The following is a 12,134-nucleotide window of genomic DNA, read 5'->3' on the forward strand; positions in this document are numbered from 1 at the left end:
ACGTAGGGCCCTACGTAACAGAGCGGGAGCTATTGGAGCACTTGGAAGCCTGAACCTGGTGTCACCCACCCGCCATCAACCAAGCAGCTTTCCACACCGGAGCTTGCCAGCCTCAACGCAACGCAGCAGCAGCATCCGTACCGATTGCATCACGACCTCGACTCCGCGCAAGGGCAACGGCAGACGATGGCGTAGCATCCCCGATGACTGCACAAGCGACAGACCATGACCTCCGAAGATCCAGACGACCAGCGCTCGTCTGCGTCTGGGAGCTCCGATGCGATGGCCCGCAATGAGGGACCCTTTGTCTTGCGCACGCTGATGGACGAGGTGCCCTTGTCTGCAGACGGCGCCGGCGAGGGCGTCAAGATCAATTGCGTCGAGTACCTAGGTGAGGCTGTCGTGCTGTCTCGGATTGGCCTTCACTGACACGTCTAGATCATAACCTTTACGTCGGCACGAGCGCATCCGAATTGCTTCACTTTGTCCAAATCCCTCCCGACCCCGCCGACCCAGCCGGACGACCTGCCTTTATACTCGCTTCGAGGCTGCGGCCGGCGTTTGCCGAGTCTAGCAACTCTCGCCCAGGCGTGCAGCAGATCCTGCTGCTGCCCAAGGTCGGAAAGGCCTGCATCCTTTGCAACTCGACCGTCACATTTTACTCGCTCCCCGAGCTGAGCCCGGTATTCGGCACCACCCAGGTCAAGAACTGCAATTGGGTCGGTGGCGTGGACTTGAATCAGCCCCAAGATGACGATGGCGACCCAACCGCGGGCGTTTTTATCCTCCTGTCGTTGAACCGGAGAATCCAAGTCGTAAGAATAGGCGAGGTCGCCAGGGCCGTCAAGGTAGTCATGCCCTCCATCTCACCCGACGACGACTGACCGCAGCTTAGAATATCGACGTGCCCGGAACGACGATATCGGTTCGCAGAGACTCTATCGCATGCGTGGCGGACGCCAGGAGTTACTCCCTGCTGGACGTCGACAGACAGCTTCGCATTCCGTTGATGACTATATCGTCCCTGGATGATTCCCAGCCCGCGGGGGAGATTGGCCAAGCCCAGGACATCGCTGGCAGCGCCGACGGAGGGATTCTGAGGAGCGTGTCTGCGGCTCAGAACCGACCGCTGCTGTCCGCGGGAGACCCCCATGGACATGCAAGAAGCACGAGCCTGGGTGGCCTCCTCAGCGGACGTCGTGACCAGAGTCCGCAAGGGGCGGTAGATCGCGTGCTCCAGGGATCGTCGCCACCGACCCCCTCGACCAGTCCAAGGCCTTCCGGCGAGGCCCAGGTGCCCCCGCCATCGACAGACAAGCCACTGCCCGCTGCGCCGGGGGCCCAGACATCTCCGACGAAGCCGACGCCGGTCTTCCTCAAGCCACACATTGTCTCGCCTACGGCGGAGGAGTTTCTACTTGTCACCGGCACCGGGCCTCTCGACCCCGGCATCGGCATGTTTGTGAACCTCGACGGTGATCCTACGAGGCCGACCGTCGAATTTGACAGGTATCCCAGGGAGGTCGTAGTAGATGGCGGGTGGTCAGACATGTCGTCGTCCAAAATGGCACTCGCGGACGAGGAGGAAGGCTATGTCATCGCGTCTATGACGAAGGATTTCGATACCGGCCTGCGTCACGGGCTGGAAATCCAGCGGTGGGACTCTGACGGCACAGAGCCGACAACATCAAAATGGTGGCTCGAGATAGACTCGCCAGACGCAGACGCCACGATGCCCCTGGGCATCAGATCCCTCATGGGCGTGGAGGAGACGCACTTTGAGGAGATTGTCGACCGGCTGTGCCAGAGAAAGTTCTCGCCCTTTTCTGGAGGCGGGCTAGAAAACCCGATTTTCTCCCCGCGGAGTGCAGATGCACGCACTGCCTCGTCCCTGGAGCGGATGACCAAGGAGCGGGAGCTGTTCGATTCTGCATCGCAGGACGAAGACGCGTTGCCGGAAGGGTGGGAGGAAAGCAGGAACGCGGAAGAAAGAGAATTCGCAAGACGGCTGGCCGACGCCAACTCGAGAATCGCAGTCTGGTCAGGCAACCACATCTGGTGGGCCGTTCGCAATCCCTTGCTGCTGCGGCTCGAAGCCAGGCTCGAAGCTGCTTGCGCACAGGACGGTGCTTTCAACCCCGCCGAGCTCGACCGACATGCGGTTTTCACGGTCCTCAACTCCTTCCGGGGCCAGGACGCCAAGTCAGAGTTGGAATTCGTGACGTTCAGCTACCTGCGACAGCGCGCCGGCGTCCTGCTCTTGACGAGCCTCTTCAACGCGGCGGAGGCTCCGTTCTCGGACGGCGAGCTGAAGGCGCTGGAGGAGGTCCTCGTGGACAGCAGCCTCGACCCGCGCGTGGTCCTCTCCCTGGTCCCCGGCCTGCGTAACGAGATCGTCGAGAGCCGGAGGGGCATTTGGATCTTTGGCGGGGTGAAGAAGACGACAGAAAACTACCTAGAGAGCGAGCACTTCCAGAAGGCGAGCCATTCGGTCAGTGACCTCGATACCAAGGTCATGCAGTTCCTGCGGCGCTTTCTGGCGGCGTGGAGAAAGAAGAAGGGCTTCGGCAGTGTCGCCGACGAGAGCGAAGTCTTCCGGACGGTCGACGCCGCCCTTTTGCTGGTGCTTCTCGAGCTGGACCAAAAGTCTCCCAAGGGTCTGGCGAAGAAGAGTTCCTCCGTCAGGTCGGAGCTATACGACGTTGTCGACAAGGGCGTAGACTGCTTCGACCGGGCGGCCGGGCTCCTGGAGACGTACCACCGTCTTTTCGTGCTCAGCCGGCTGTACCAGAGCCGAAAGATGGCGGGCGACGTGCTCGCGACGTGGCGCCGCATCGTCGAGGGCGAGCGGGACGACGGCGGGGAGCTGAGCGACGGCGAGCAGCGCGTCCGCGAGTACCTCACGAAGATTAGCAGCCAGGCCCTCGTCCGCGAGTATGGCGTGTGGCTTGCCAGCCGCAATCCCAAGCTGGGCGTGCAGGTGTTCGCCGAGGACAAGGGCAAGGCAGCCAAGTTTGAGCCAGCGCATGTCGTGGAGATCCTCCGCGAAGAGGCGCCCGACGCGGTCAAGTACTACCTCGAGCATCTCGTCTTCGGCAAGGGGCACACGGAATACGTGAACGATCTCATCGCATACTACCTGGACATTGTCATAAGCGATCTCGAGTCGTTCCCGGAAAGCCGAGAGGCCTTTGCCGGCACATACACAGCGTACAGAGCGCTGCAGGCGCCCAAGCCGACCTACCGACAGTTCCTCACGGATAACGCGCCGGAGGACAACGAGGTATGGCACAGCCGCCTGCGGTTGCTGCACCTGCTCGGGGAGGCCCACCAGTACGACGCCGCAGCCATCAGGGAGCGCATCGCGGCCCTCCCAGACGAGCTCCTCGTCCCCGAGACCATCATCCTGGACGGGCGTGAGCGACGGCACGAGGACGCCATCCGGCTGCTCGTGCACAAGCTCGGGGACTACGACACGGCCGTCTCGTACTGTCTGCGCGGCGGCTCCAGCATTTACAGGCGTCCCGACGGCAGGCGGGAGAGCACGCCGACCCACGACATGCAGGCGCGGCTCTTCCGCGCCGTGCTGGGCGAGTTCCTCGCGATTGAAGACGTCAGCGACCAGATCGAGCAGACGGGCGCGCTGCTCGAGCGCTTCGGCGGCTGGTTCGACGTGGAAGACGTGCTGGCCCTCATCCCGGACGAGTGGTCCGTCGACGTCGTCGCCGGCTTCCTCGTCACGGCGCTGCGCCGCATCACGCAGGAGCGGCACGAGACGACCGTGACCAAGGCGCTCAGCTCCGCGGAGAACCTCCGCGTGAACCACGATCTAATCGTCAAGGTGGACGAGAAAGGACCATCGATAGAGGCGCCGAATTAGCGTGCCGTGTACATAGTTTGGCATTTAGACTCAGTGGTAGCAAGCGACACAATGATATTGAGAACAGGGCTCGGTCCCGTATGGTATACGAAAGCGCGCCATGGCGCACCTGGTTGACGGCAGCCGTCGGGACCCGTCCGCTCCGGCCACGGATGCGGGGGGTGGCCGGACTGTTCGTCGTGAGACACCATGCCGGCGTGGTACAAATGCTCATCGTCTAGATGAGTAGTTATCCAGCCGTTTCTGCCAACACATTCACCCAAGGCCCGCGACGCACCACCTCCGCCAGACAAACCATTCCGCTCATTCCCAGGCCACCAGCGGTAGGCATGACAATGACATGCCCTGTCAAGACGAGAAAGACTCGTTTATACGCAGTTTGCTTAGCTCGCCTTCTCAGCTCCAAGTTCTTGGTTGTGCAGACCGGCTTAGTGATCTGATGACGCACATGTCTCGCAACCCTCACCTCCAGAATGTACATTAAATCGTGTAAGTGGGCGCGGCTGAGGTGCGGACATGACGGAGCCGCAAAGGAAGAATACGTTGAGCTTGGCCTAGACGGCAGTTCGGAACGACGGGAGATACCGGCACGGATGAATGCACACATGCACACACAAAATAAACACCACGTCGACAGCGGAAAAGGGAAGCGAGGGCATTTGGAAAACCGAATCGAGGTTTAAAGATTCCATATCAGATGGGTGGTGGCACTTTGTCTGTTGGCGATCGACCGCCAGCCCGATTCGGCCGTAGCCGACCACGATACTCAAATACTCAGAATACTCAAATACCTTGGCCTTGTTGGTGTCTGTCCCCAAACTGCTTACTTACACGGCAGAGCACACACAGCAGCAGAGGTAAGCCATGTTTCGACCAAAAGGGCCCAGTACATCGTTGGGTCAAGCCACCTGGAGACGAGGGGACCAATCGGGAGCGGCACCCGCGCCCATTGCAGCTGAAAGGGGCGGGTTCCAGCTCAGCCGCACCGGGGCCAGCTCGGGCACGATGCGGGCTCTGCGAGGAAGCTAGCCGTCATGGTGCGGGCGCTTGACCTTGCGAGAGCAAAAGTTCCCCCGAGAAATCGTGCTCAGCTGAGGTGAGAGAGGTGCGCGTGTGCCTTGGCCTTGGATGATTCTTGAGGGCAGAGAGAATATAAGTGAAGGGGTCATGCACTCGACGCTGCGCAGTCTGATTTTCTAGGCCTTTCGCCTCAAGACACCGCACACCAGCCAGCGCTTCCGGATGGTCACGTCTTCGATGCCGCGATCCCACACCCACTCCCGCTCCACGCCGTCGCAGTCTCGCTCCCAGATGCGCTCGATCTCCAGCCCGGCCTCGGCCAGCGCCGCCTCGTCGAAGAAGCCGCGCATCTTGGGCCGGCCCGTGTGAAAGCCGGCGACGACCCAGCAGCGGGCGTCGGGGCCGTCCCGGAGGAAGCAGGCGATGGACTTGTGCAGGTTTGCGTGCTGCCACGGCATCCACAGGCAGTCGGCGACAAAAACCCGGTCGAAGGCGTGCTTGTTGGCGACGGAGAAGGGGTCGTCCAGCTCGCCCCAGGAATGGCCCTCGACCAGGACTTCTTCCGCCGTGAGGGCGCCGGTGGGGGAGACGGAGGCGTCAATGTTCCGGGCGGCATTGGCACGGAGCGTCTTGAGCACGGCGGGGGCGGGGTAGTCGGTCACGGCGGTGCGGACGGCGCCCAGCAACGCGGACATGATGCTCGGCAGGGCGGTGCCGGCTCCGAACTCGATGGTGGTCAAGCCGCGGACATTGAAATGCGACACGGGCGGGCCGAGATCGATCTTGACGGTGTCCAGACCGAGGGTGCCAGCCTCGACAAACTCGCCCAGCTGGAGGCTCGCGTTCCACAGGTAGTGGCTGAACAGCTTACGGTCGTCGTCGGCGCTGGGCTCGGCGAGGTCGAAACGCAGCGGCTTGCGGAGGTGCGGGGAGGCGTACTCGATGCCGTGGTCGGCGTCTCCGTGCTGGTTGGTGACGTCGTCGGGGAAGATGACGCCCAGGGAGCTGATGAGAAAGTCCTCCGGGGACTCGGCGGGCGGGCCGACGAGGGAGATGCGGGACGTGAGCGCCATGGCTGATGGAGGACGTAAGAGCGCCGGGGTTGCAGGGAAGAGAGGACTCGAGGCGGCGGCCGCGAGGCAGGGCTTGGCTACCGACGCACCGAGCGGGATGCTGCGAGCCCAGACGGGACGAGGGCGGGAGGACGCGCGGGGGAGGCGGAGCGGCGGATGAGGTCCGAGGCCAGGGGTAGGGGGCCGGGCAGTTGCGATTGCGATGACGAGGACGAGCACCGGCAGTCTTTGTGCAGCGCGGGCGATTCAGGGAACTCGGGTTGCAAAAGAAACTTGGTAAAAGTCACGCAACGTGGGCAGACAGACGCCTGGACGGGAAAATTTGTCGCGTGCGTTAAAGGAGGGGGAGGGGCAGTGGCAGCGATCGACCACGACGAAATGTCACTGTGCCCCGCCGCCGGCAAGCATGCCCTGAGTTGCGTGCAAAGTGAGTTATTTTGGAAGACACATGGAAGGCACATGGAAGACAGGCAGGCGGGCAGTTGCTGGAGAGCGTTTCCACAGGCGGCGGCCGTCAGCGCGGTGTCAGCGGAAACACTGCCACAGCTCAGGGCAGGTAGGCAAGAACCCGGGGTGCGATTGAGCCGCAAGACGGCATAAATACAGGGGGCTCAGGCCTGCCATCCCCGCAAATACAGCGCATGATATGGCCAGGCAGTGGAGGAGCCTCAACTCCCGACTCGGACCCGAAAGCGTCGGGTCGAGGTACCTGTTTCGGTGGGTCGCCAGGCGGATGCTGCCGCTCCACAGCCACATAGCCACGCCGCTGTTTCTTTCGCACCTGCAGGGCATCTGCAGAAGACTGCGGTGCACCGCCCCGGGACCTGGGACCCCGCTGACGACTTTAAGGGAGGTGCTCTCCATCCGCGGTGTATCCGTCCCATCCCTGGAGGAAGAATTAGATAAGCTCCTGGGCCTCCACTTCTCTTCACAACGCGATCCGACTGGGCACAATTCGGCCAGACCGGAAGGCTGTGCTGTGCCTCGCACCCGCTCCCGCCAATCCGCACCCGGAAAACTGCATTATTGCCTCCCTGCACACACACCAACAACGTGCTGTGCCTGCTGCCACCCACCATCCACCACAAAAAAAACATTGGATACCTCACTGCGCATGCATTGGTGGGCTATTTTCGATCTTGGACCCGACGGGTCATCTTCACAGGCCTCCCTCCCGAGTCCAGCCCAGATCCCGACCACAATTCGGCTTGATGAAGTCATTCCCATCTCCCCTGCCCCGGTCTCGCGTTTCCTTCCCGACGCCAGGGCTAGACCTGTCCCAACCACGAACACATCCCCGTGACCTGGCTGCCGACCAGGGCAGCGTGCGGGTCGAATCTTTCAGGTATCATGGGTGCCTGGCGCTGGTTTATTGCATTGAGGATACGGCCGTCGTCTACATGCCCAAATGGGGTCATGGTTCGTCGCCAGGGTCCGCGGCATCATGTCCATCACCATGTCCTTAGGCCGCCGGTCGTCGGTCCACCCCAAGTGGCAGCAGTAGACAAACTTCACTCCAATGGCGACGAGAATGCATAACGATGATGAAAAGATTGTCTTGATCGAGACAAGAATTCTTGAGAGTTAGGGTATCAACCAAAGCACCTTTTGCGGTGTAAACCAAGCCATCCAATCATGAGTCCTCATACCAGATTTCCTCTTCGTAATCCAGGCGTAAATCCATACAAGCGTGCGCCAGCCATGCTTCTAACAGATTCCTCCGCCGCCCTCCCGCTCCGTGATATAGTACCGCATGCCAAGCAAATATTGATGACTTCAATGCCTCCGCCGCCTTCCATTACTGCTCAAAGCTCTCAAGAACAGCCTGCATCTCCCTGAGCTGCTCCTCGGTGGGGTCGTCAGAGATCCACGGGCCCTTCTCGTCGTCAGTTGCTCCGAGGAAGCCCTCGGCGCGCTTGAGCGTCTGCACGTCCAGGTCCGTCACGTAGTTGTTGCCGTCCGCCAGCTTGATGCGCACCTCGTGGTCCGTGGAGAGCATCATGTCGTCCTTGGCCAGGCGGCGGGGGCCGTCAAAGACGGCCATGACACGCTTCTTCATCGTCATCTGGCCCTTGTCGAAGCCCCACGACGAGGGGTAGTCGCGGCGGTTCTTGCGCCCCTTGGCCTTGACGGGCATGGGGCCGCCGCCGCGGGAGTGGGTGAGGCCGCGCGACTTTTGGACGCCGTTGACGGGGTTGCCCTTCCGCTTCGTTGGCGAGTTGAAGCGGTGCTTGCTGTCCTCGTCGTCCTCGTCGTCCATGTCCTCGTCTTCGTCCTCCTCGGTGGACGGCATCTGCGTCTGCGTGGGGAGGTGGTTCTTCTCCAGCGTCTGGTGCACGTCCTTGTCGTTCTCGACCTCGGCGAGGCGCTTGGCGTTGATGGCCTCGGCGGGGTCCTCCTGCTGCACGATGCGCAGCACGCAGTCGTCCAAGTGCTCGTAAAAGTCTTGGGCGTTGGAGAAGGTCTGCGAGCAGGTCGAGCACTTGCCGGTGGCGTCGGGAGGGTAGCCGGCGAGCTTCTTGCCGCTGCTGGCGGCCGTGCTCTTCTTGCGGCTGTTGGGCGGTGTCTGCTCGACGCCGTGGACGGCCGTCAGGTGGCGCTTGAAGACGTCGGCGCGGTTGAACGACTTCTCGGCCGCGGACCCCGACCCGGGGCAGAAGCCGCACACCATTGTGCCCTTGTAGTGGGTGAGGGTGTGGCGGTTCTTGTCGTACTTGCGGGCGAAGCCCTTGACGTGATAATCGCACGTCACGATCGGGCACTTCTCCGGGCGCTCATTCTGGTGGGTAAGCATGTGCGCCTTCAGGTCCTTGAAGGTCTTGCCGCACTCGGGGTGCGGGCATCGCTGCTTCTCCTTGGACTCGTCGCCGCTGTAGCCGTTGCCATCGGAATAGTTGGAGGGGAACGAGTGGAGGCTGGGGCGGCGGGCGTGGGCCGGTGTGGCGTAGGGGCTGAACTGCTGCTGGAAGCCGCTGTGCATGAAAGGCGATTGGCTGCCGTTGCGGACCATGGATTGGGACGAAGCGGACAGGGCGGGCGATGCGGGATACTGAGGGTGGTGGAAGTTGGGATCAAAACCCGGCATCGGCATTGGGCGGCTGATGTCGGGGTGGATGAGGGAAGGGTCTGAAGGGAAATGGCTGGTTAGCACTGAGTCGTCGGCAGGGACGGCGCGGTTTGACAGAGGAAAACCAACAAGAAGAACCAAGAGGGGCGACGAAGTGGCCACTGCTCTGAGAAAAAAAAGTAGAAACGCGCGGCGTCTTTGGCGAATTGCTCCAAGCCGGCGCTGGAGGAGAAGAGAAAGAAGTAGAGGGAGACGCAAAGGCCGCGGTCGCGCTGGACTTGCGCGACGCGGGAGACTCGGGCGACGAAGACAGCCGGGTGTCCAAGATGAGGGCGGGCTCACGCAGTGGACAAGCGGCGGCGGCCTCGCGAGCAGAAGCAGCAGAAGGAGAAGACGAAGGAGAAAAGGAAACCCGGTGAGGGGCTGCGAAATGAGAGGTTCTAGAGACGTTCTGCAACTCACCCACGAAACCCGGGGGCTTTGTGTTGACAAAGTCGAAAGCTGCAAAGTCTTCCATACCTGAGCCGGCGTAGGTAGAGTACTCAGTACCCGTGGTGTTGTAGTAGTCGTGGGGCACAATGCCCGGGGTGACAGCGATGCCGGGGTGCGCCCATTCAGGCACCGGCGCCGGCTGGTCGTGATGTGACTGCGGCGAGCCCACGTTGGATGAGGCCGCCGAGGGCGCCGATGTGGTGGAGAGGTTGGAGGAGGGCAATTGGAAGTCGCCGTCCTCGTAGAGGCTCGGTGAGGTGCGTCCCTGGTAGATGAAGTTGTTTTCGTAGACGGGAGAAGCCTCCATGGGCATGGAGGTAGGGAACATGTAAGAGGCGTTGGCAGGGATGGTCATCTCCATGGGGGCGGTGGTGAAGACTGCTTGGGGCGGCTCGGGGTAGAGGATGTAGTCGTCGTGCTCGGAGCTCAGGTGCTTGGGGAGCATGTTATATGACTGATCTATCGAGACCATTGTTGCGGATGAAGTCGGTTTTGTTGTTGGAGCTGTGAGTGGCCGGTCAAGTCCGCAGACTGACTGCTGGTGTTGTTTATAGAGTTGTTGGTCGGTGGTTGGGTTCGAGGTGTTGTCGCGTTGGCCGAAGCAAAGCCACACAGTGAGTTATGCCGTCACGTCACTCTGCTGCTCGCCCTCTTGTTAGTTGACACTGAACGAACACTGAGTTGAGGGTGCTGCGCGCTGCGCTGTGCTGTGCTGTGCTGCTGCGCCTGCATTCAAGTGGGGCCGAGGAAGCGCACCTGCAGCGATGTTCATGCCCGCGGCGTTTCCGCGTGTGAGGTACCGATGCCGCGAACGGGAGAGTCGTGTAAGTGGCAGAAGAGCCCGATGATGTTTGTTGGTTTCAAGGTGCAGAGAAGAAGTGTTATAGACGGCACAGTGAGGCAGCCGGTTGGTCTAATAACGCTCTTGGTCGAGTTGGCTCCCGTGTGATGGACGATGCTGTGTGCCCGGCCTCTCCTTGGTGATGCTGCTGTTGCTGTTGCTGTCTTGGAGCGAGAGTGGACAGTGATGTTGTACGTCTTGTCAAGCTGTGAGAGACGGGATTGTCGTTGGCTTTGAGGCTTTTTTGAACCGAAGATCTGGGACTTGTAGAGATGAAGACCGATGGGGGCGGGAAACGATCTTGGAGAGGCCTTGGGGGCCCACGACTGATATAGACCGGCCACGAAGCCACGCCTGGTATCGACAGAGGGCACAGAGAGAGACATACGCACAACTTGCAGACCGGGGGGCACATGGGTCGACGACAGCCACGGCTTGCTTGTTGATGGCCCTTGAGGAGACTTGGGGACTTGACTTGGGACCCGGTGGACGCGGATCGCCCTCCCCTCCACGCAGTACCTCTACCCAGGTCGAAGTTGGCGAGGGACCGGCGTCCAGGGGGCGGAGGGAGGAGGGCCTGCACTAGGAACTCGTAGGGCAGAGCAACAAGCAAGAAAACAGCGGCACCAGCAGCGAGAGAGGCGGTACAAGCAGCAGGGGTCAGGGATGGGGTGTGAGTGTGTGTGTATGTGTGTGGATTGGCAAGGGGGGGTGCGAGAGAGGCACAGAGACTGAGGTGGGTGTGCGCGTGTGTGTGTGTTGTCGACATGGGTGTGCACTGGACGTGCGGGTGCAGGTGAGGATAGTGGTGGCTTTTTCGTAGTTCGTTCTTGTTGTTCCTGCCCGCCCGTCCTCCTCAGACCCTGTCTTCGTCTACTTTGATATCTTGGTCGCTCTGCTTCATGGACACCTCATTTAGCACCCAGATACGCACGAAAATGGGCCTAGTCCGGCTCGACTTGGTCGGGTACTGGCAACGACGCCGGGTACCAGAGCCACGAAACAGCTCCCATTCCAGACTCGGTCTTCGATTATGTACTGTCTGTCTTCCAGGGAAGGGCGTGCGGGTTGCCTGCAACATGCATTCCTGCTGCTCGTTGTCTCTGCCAGCGATGCGGGATACCAAGATCTGTCTCTGAACCGGTCCCTCATTTCTATCCGTCGTGCCTCTGACCCGTCTGCCGCGGTGGTGTGCGACAGAGACAGACAGCAAGTAGCCCAGAGAAAAGGAACCCTTCAAGTGCCAACTGGGCCCGGAAAGCGAGTCGTCCAGTTTCCTGGTTCCGCACGGCGGCCAGCGGTTCTCGATACCTCGCATGGCTGGCTGGTGGCCTCCCACTAACAGGCCACACGCCCACTACCACCCAGCACAACAGGTCCCAAACGCCCCTTGGACGACAGCCAGCGAGGCCCGCCAGACCCCGGCAGCTTGGGCCTTTGGACGCCCCTGGCACAAATAAGCCTGGTACAGGATACTTTGGCTGGTGGGTGCAGGTGGGTGGCTCCAAAGTAGGCAAGTTGTGTCCAGACCCTTGTCTCGCTCGCTCGCTCTCTCTCTCTCTTTTAGCGTGAGGCCCCTGGCGGGGCAGGCCCTGCACTGAGTGCGAGGACAGGACCTCCAGCAGGGAGGGGAGGATGGCCAAATGAGCGAAAAATACTGTACAAACCTTGCCCGAATGGCGACCTGACTTGACTTGCACAGGGCCCTGCTGGACCAGTGTCTTCTTCATCTGCGGTTCTGTGTGCACCTTAGAGGGATCC

General features: G+C 61.2%; 3 protein-coding genes across 3 annotated transcripts; 1 reads left to right on the top strand and 2 right to left on the bottom strand.

The window, feature by feature from the left end:
• Positions 1-225: 225 nt before the first annotated feature.
• Positions 226-3,880, top strand: Tgfbrap1 (Transforming growth factor-beta receptor-associated protein 1; the record flags this gene model as incomplete). Its single annotated transcript, XM_032033998.1, has 3 exons — positions 226-391; positions 439-848; positions 896-3,880. The coding sequence occupies 3 exons, from the start codon at positions 226-228 to the stop codon at positions 3,878-3,880; spliced, it is 3,561 nt and encodes a 1,186-aa protein (XP_031893140.1).
• A 1,196-nt stretch (positions 3,881-5,076) lies between these two features.
• Positions 5,077-5,973, bottom strand: EFM7-1 (Protein N-terminal and lysine N-methyltransferase EFM7; the record flags this gene model as incomplete). The annotated part of the gene is made up of 1 exon (XM_032034011.1): positions 5,077-5,973. The coding sequence occupies one exon, from the start codon at positions 5,971-5,973 to the stop codon at positions 5,077-5,079; it is 897 nt and encodes a 298-aa protein (XP_031893496.1).
• A 1,798-nt stretch (positions 5,974-7,771) lies between these two features.
• Sp2 (Transcription factor Sp2) lies at positions 7,772-10,004 on the bottom strand (the record flags this gene model as incomplete). The annotated part of the gene is made up of 2 exons (XM_032034024.1): positions 7,772-9,099; positions 9,170-10,004. 2 exons carry the CDS (start codon positions 10,002-10,004, stop codon positions 7,772-7,774), a joined length of 2,163 nt encoding a protein of 720 aa, XP_031893498.1.
• Positions 10,005-12,134: the final 2,130 nt, after the last annotated feature.

Source organism: Colletotrichum fructicola, assembly GCF_000319635.2.
Source record: "Colletotrichum fructicola Nara gc5 chromosome Unknown KSG_Nara_v1_contig03, whole genome shotgun sequence".
Classification (NCBI taxonomy): domain Eukaryota; kingdom Fungi; phylum Ascomycota; class Sordariomycetes; order Glomerellales; family Glomerellaceae; genus Colletotrichum; species Colletotrichum fructicola.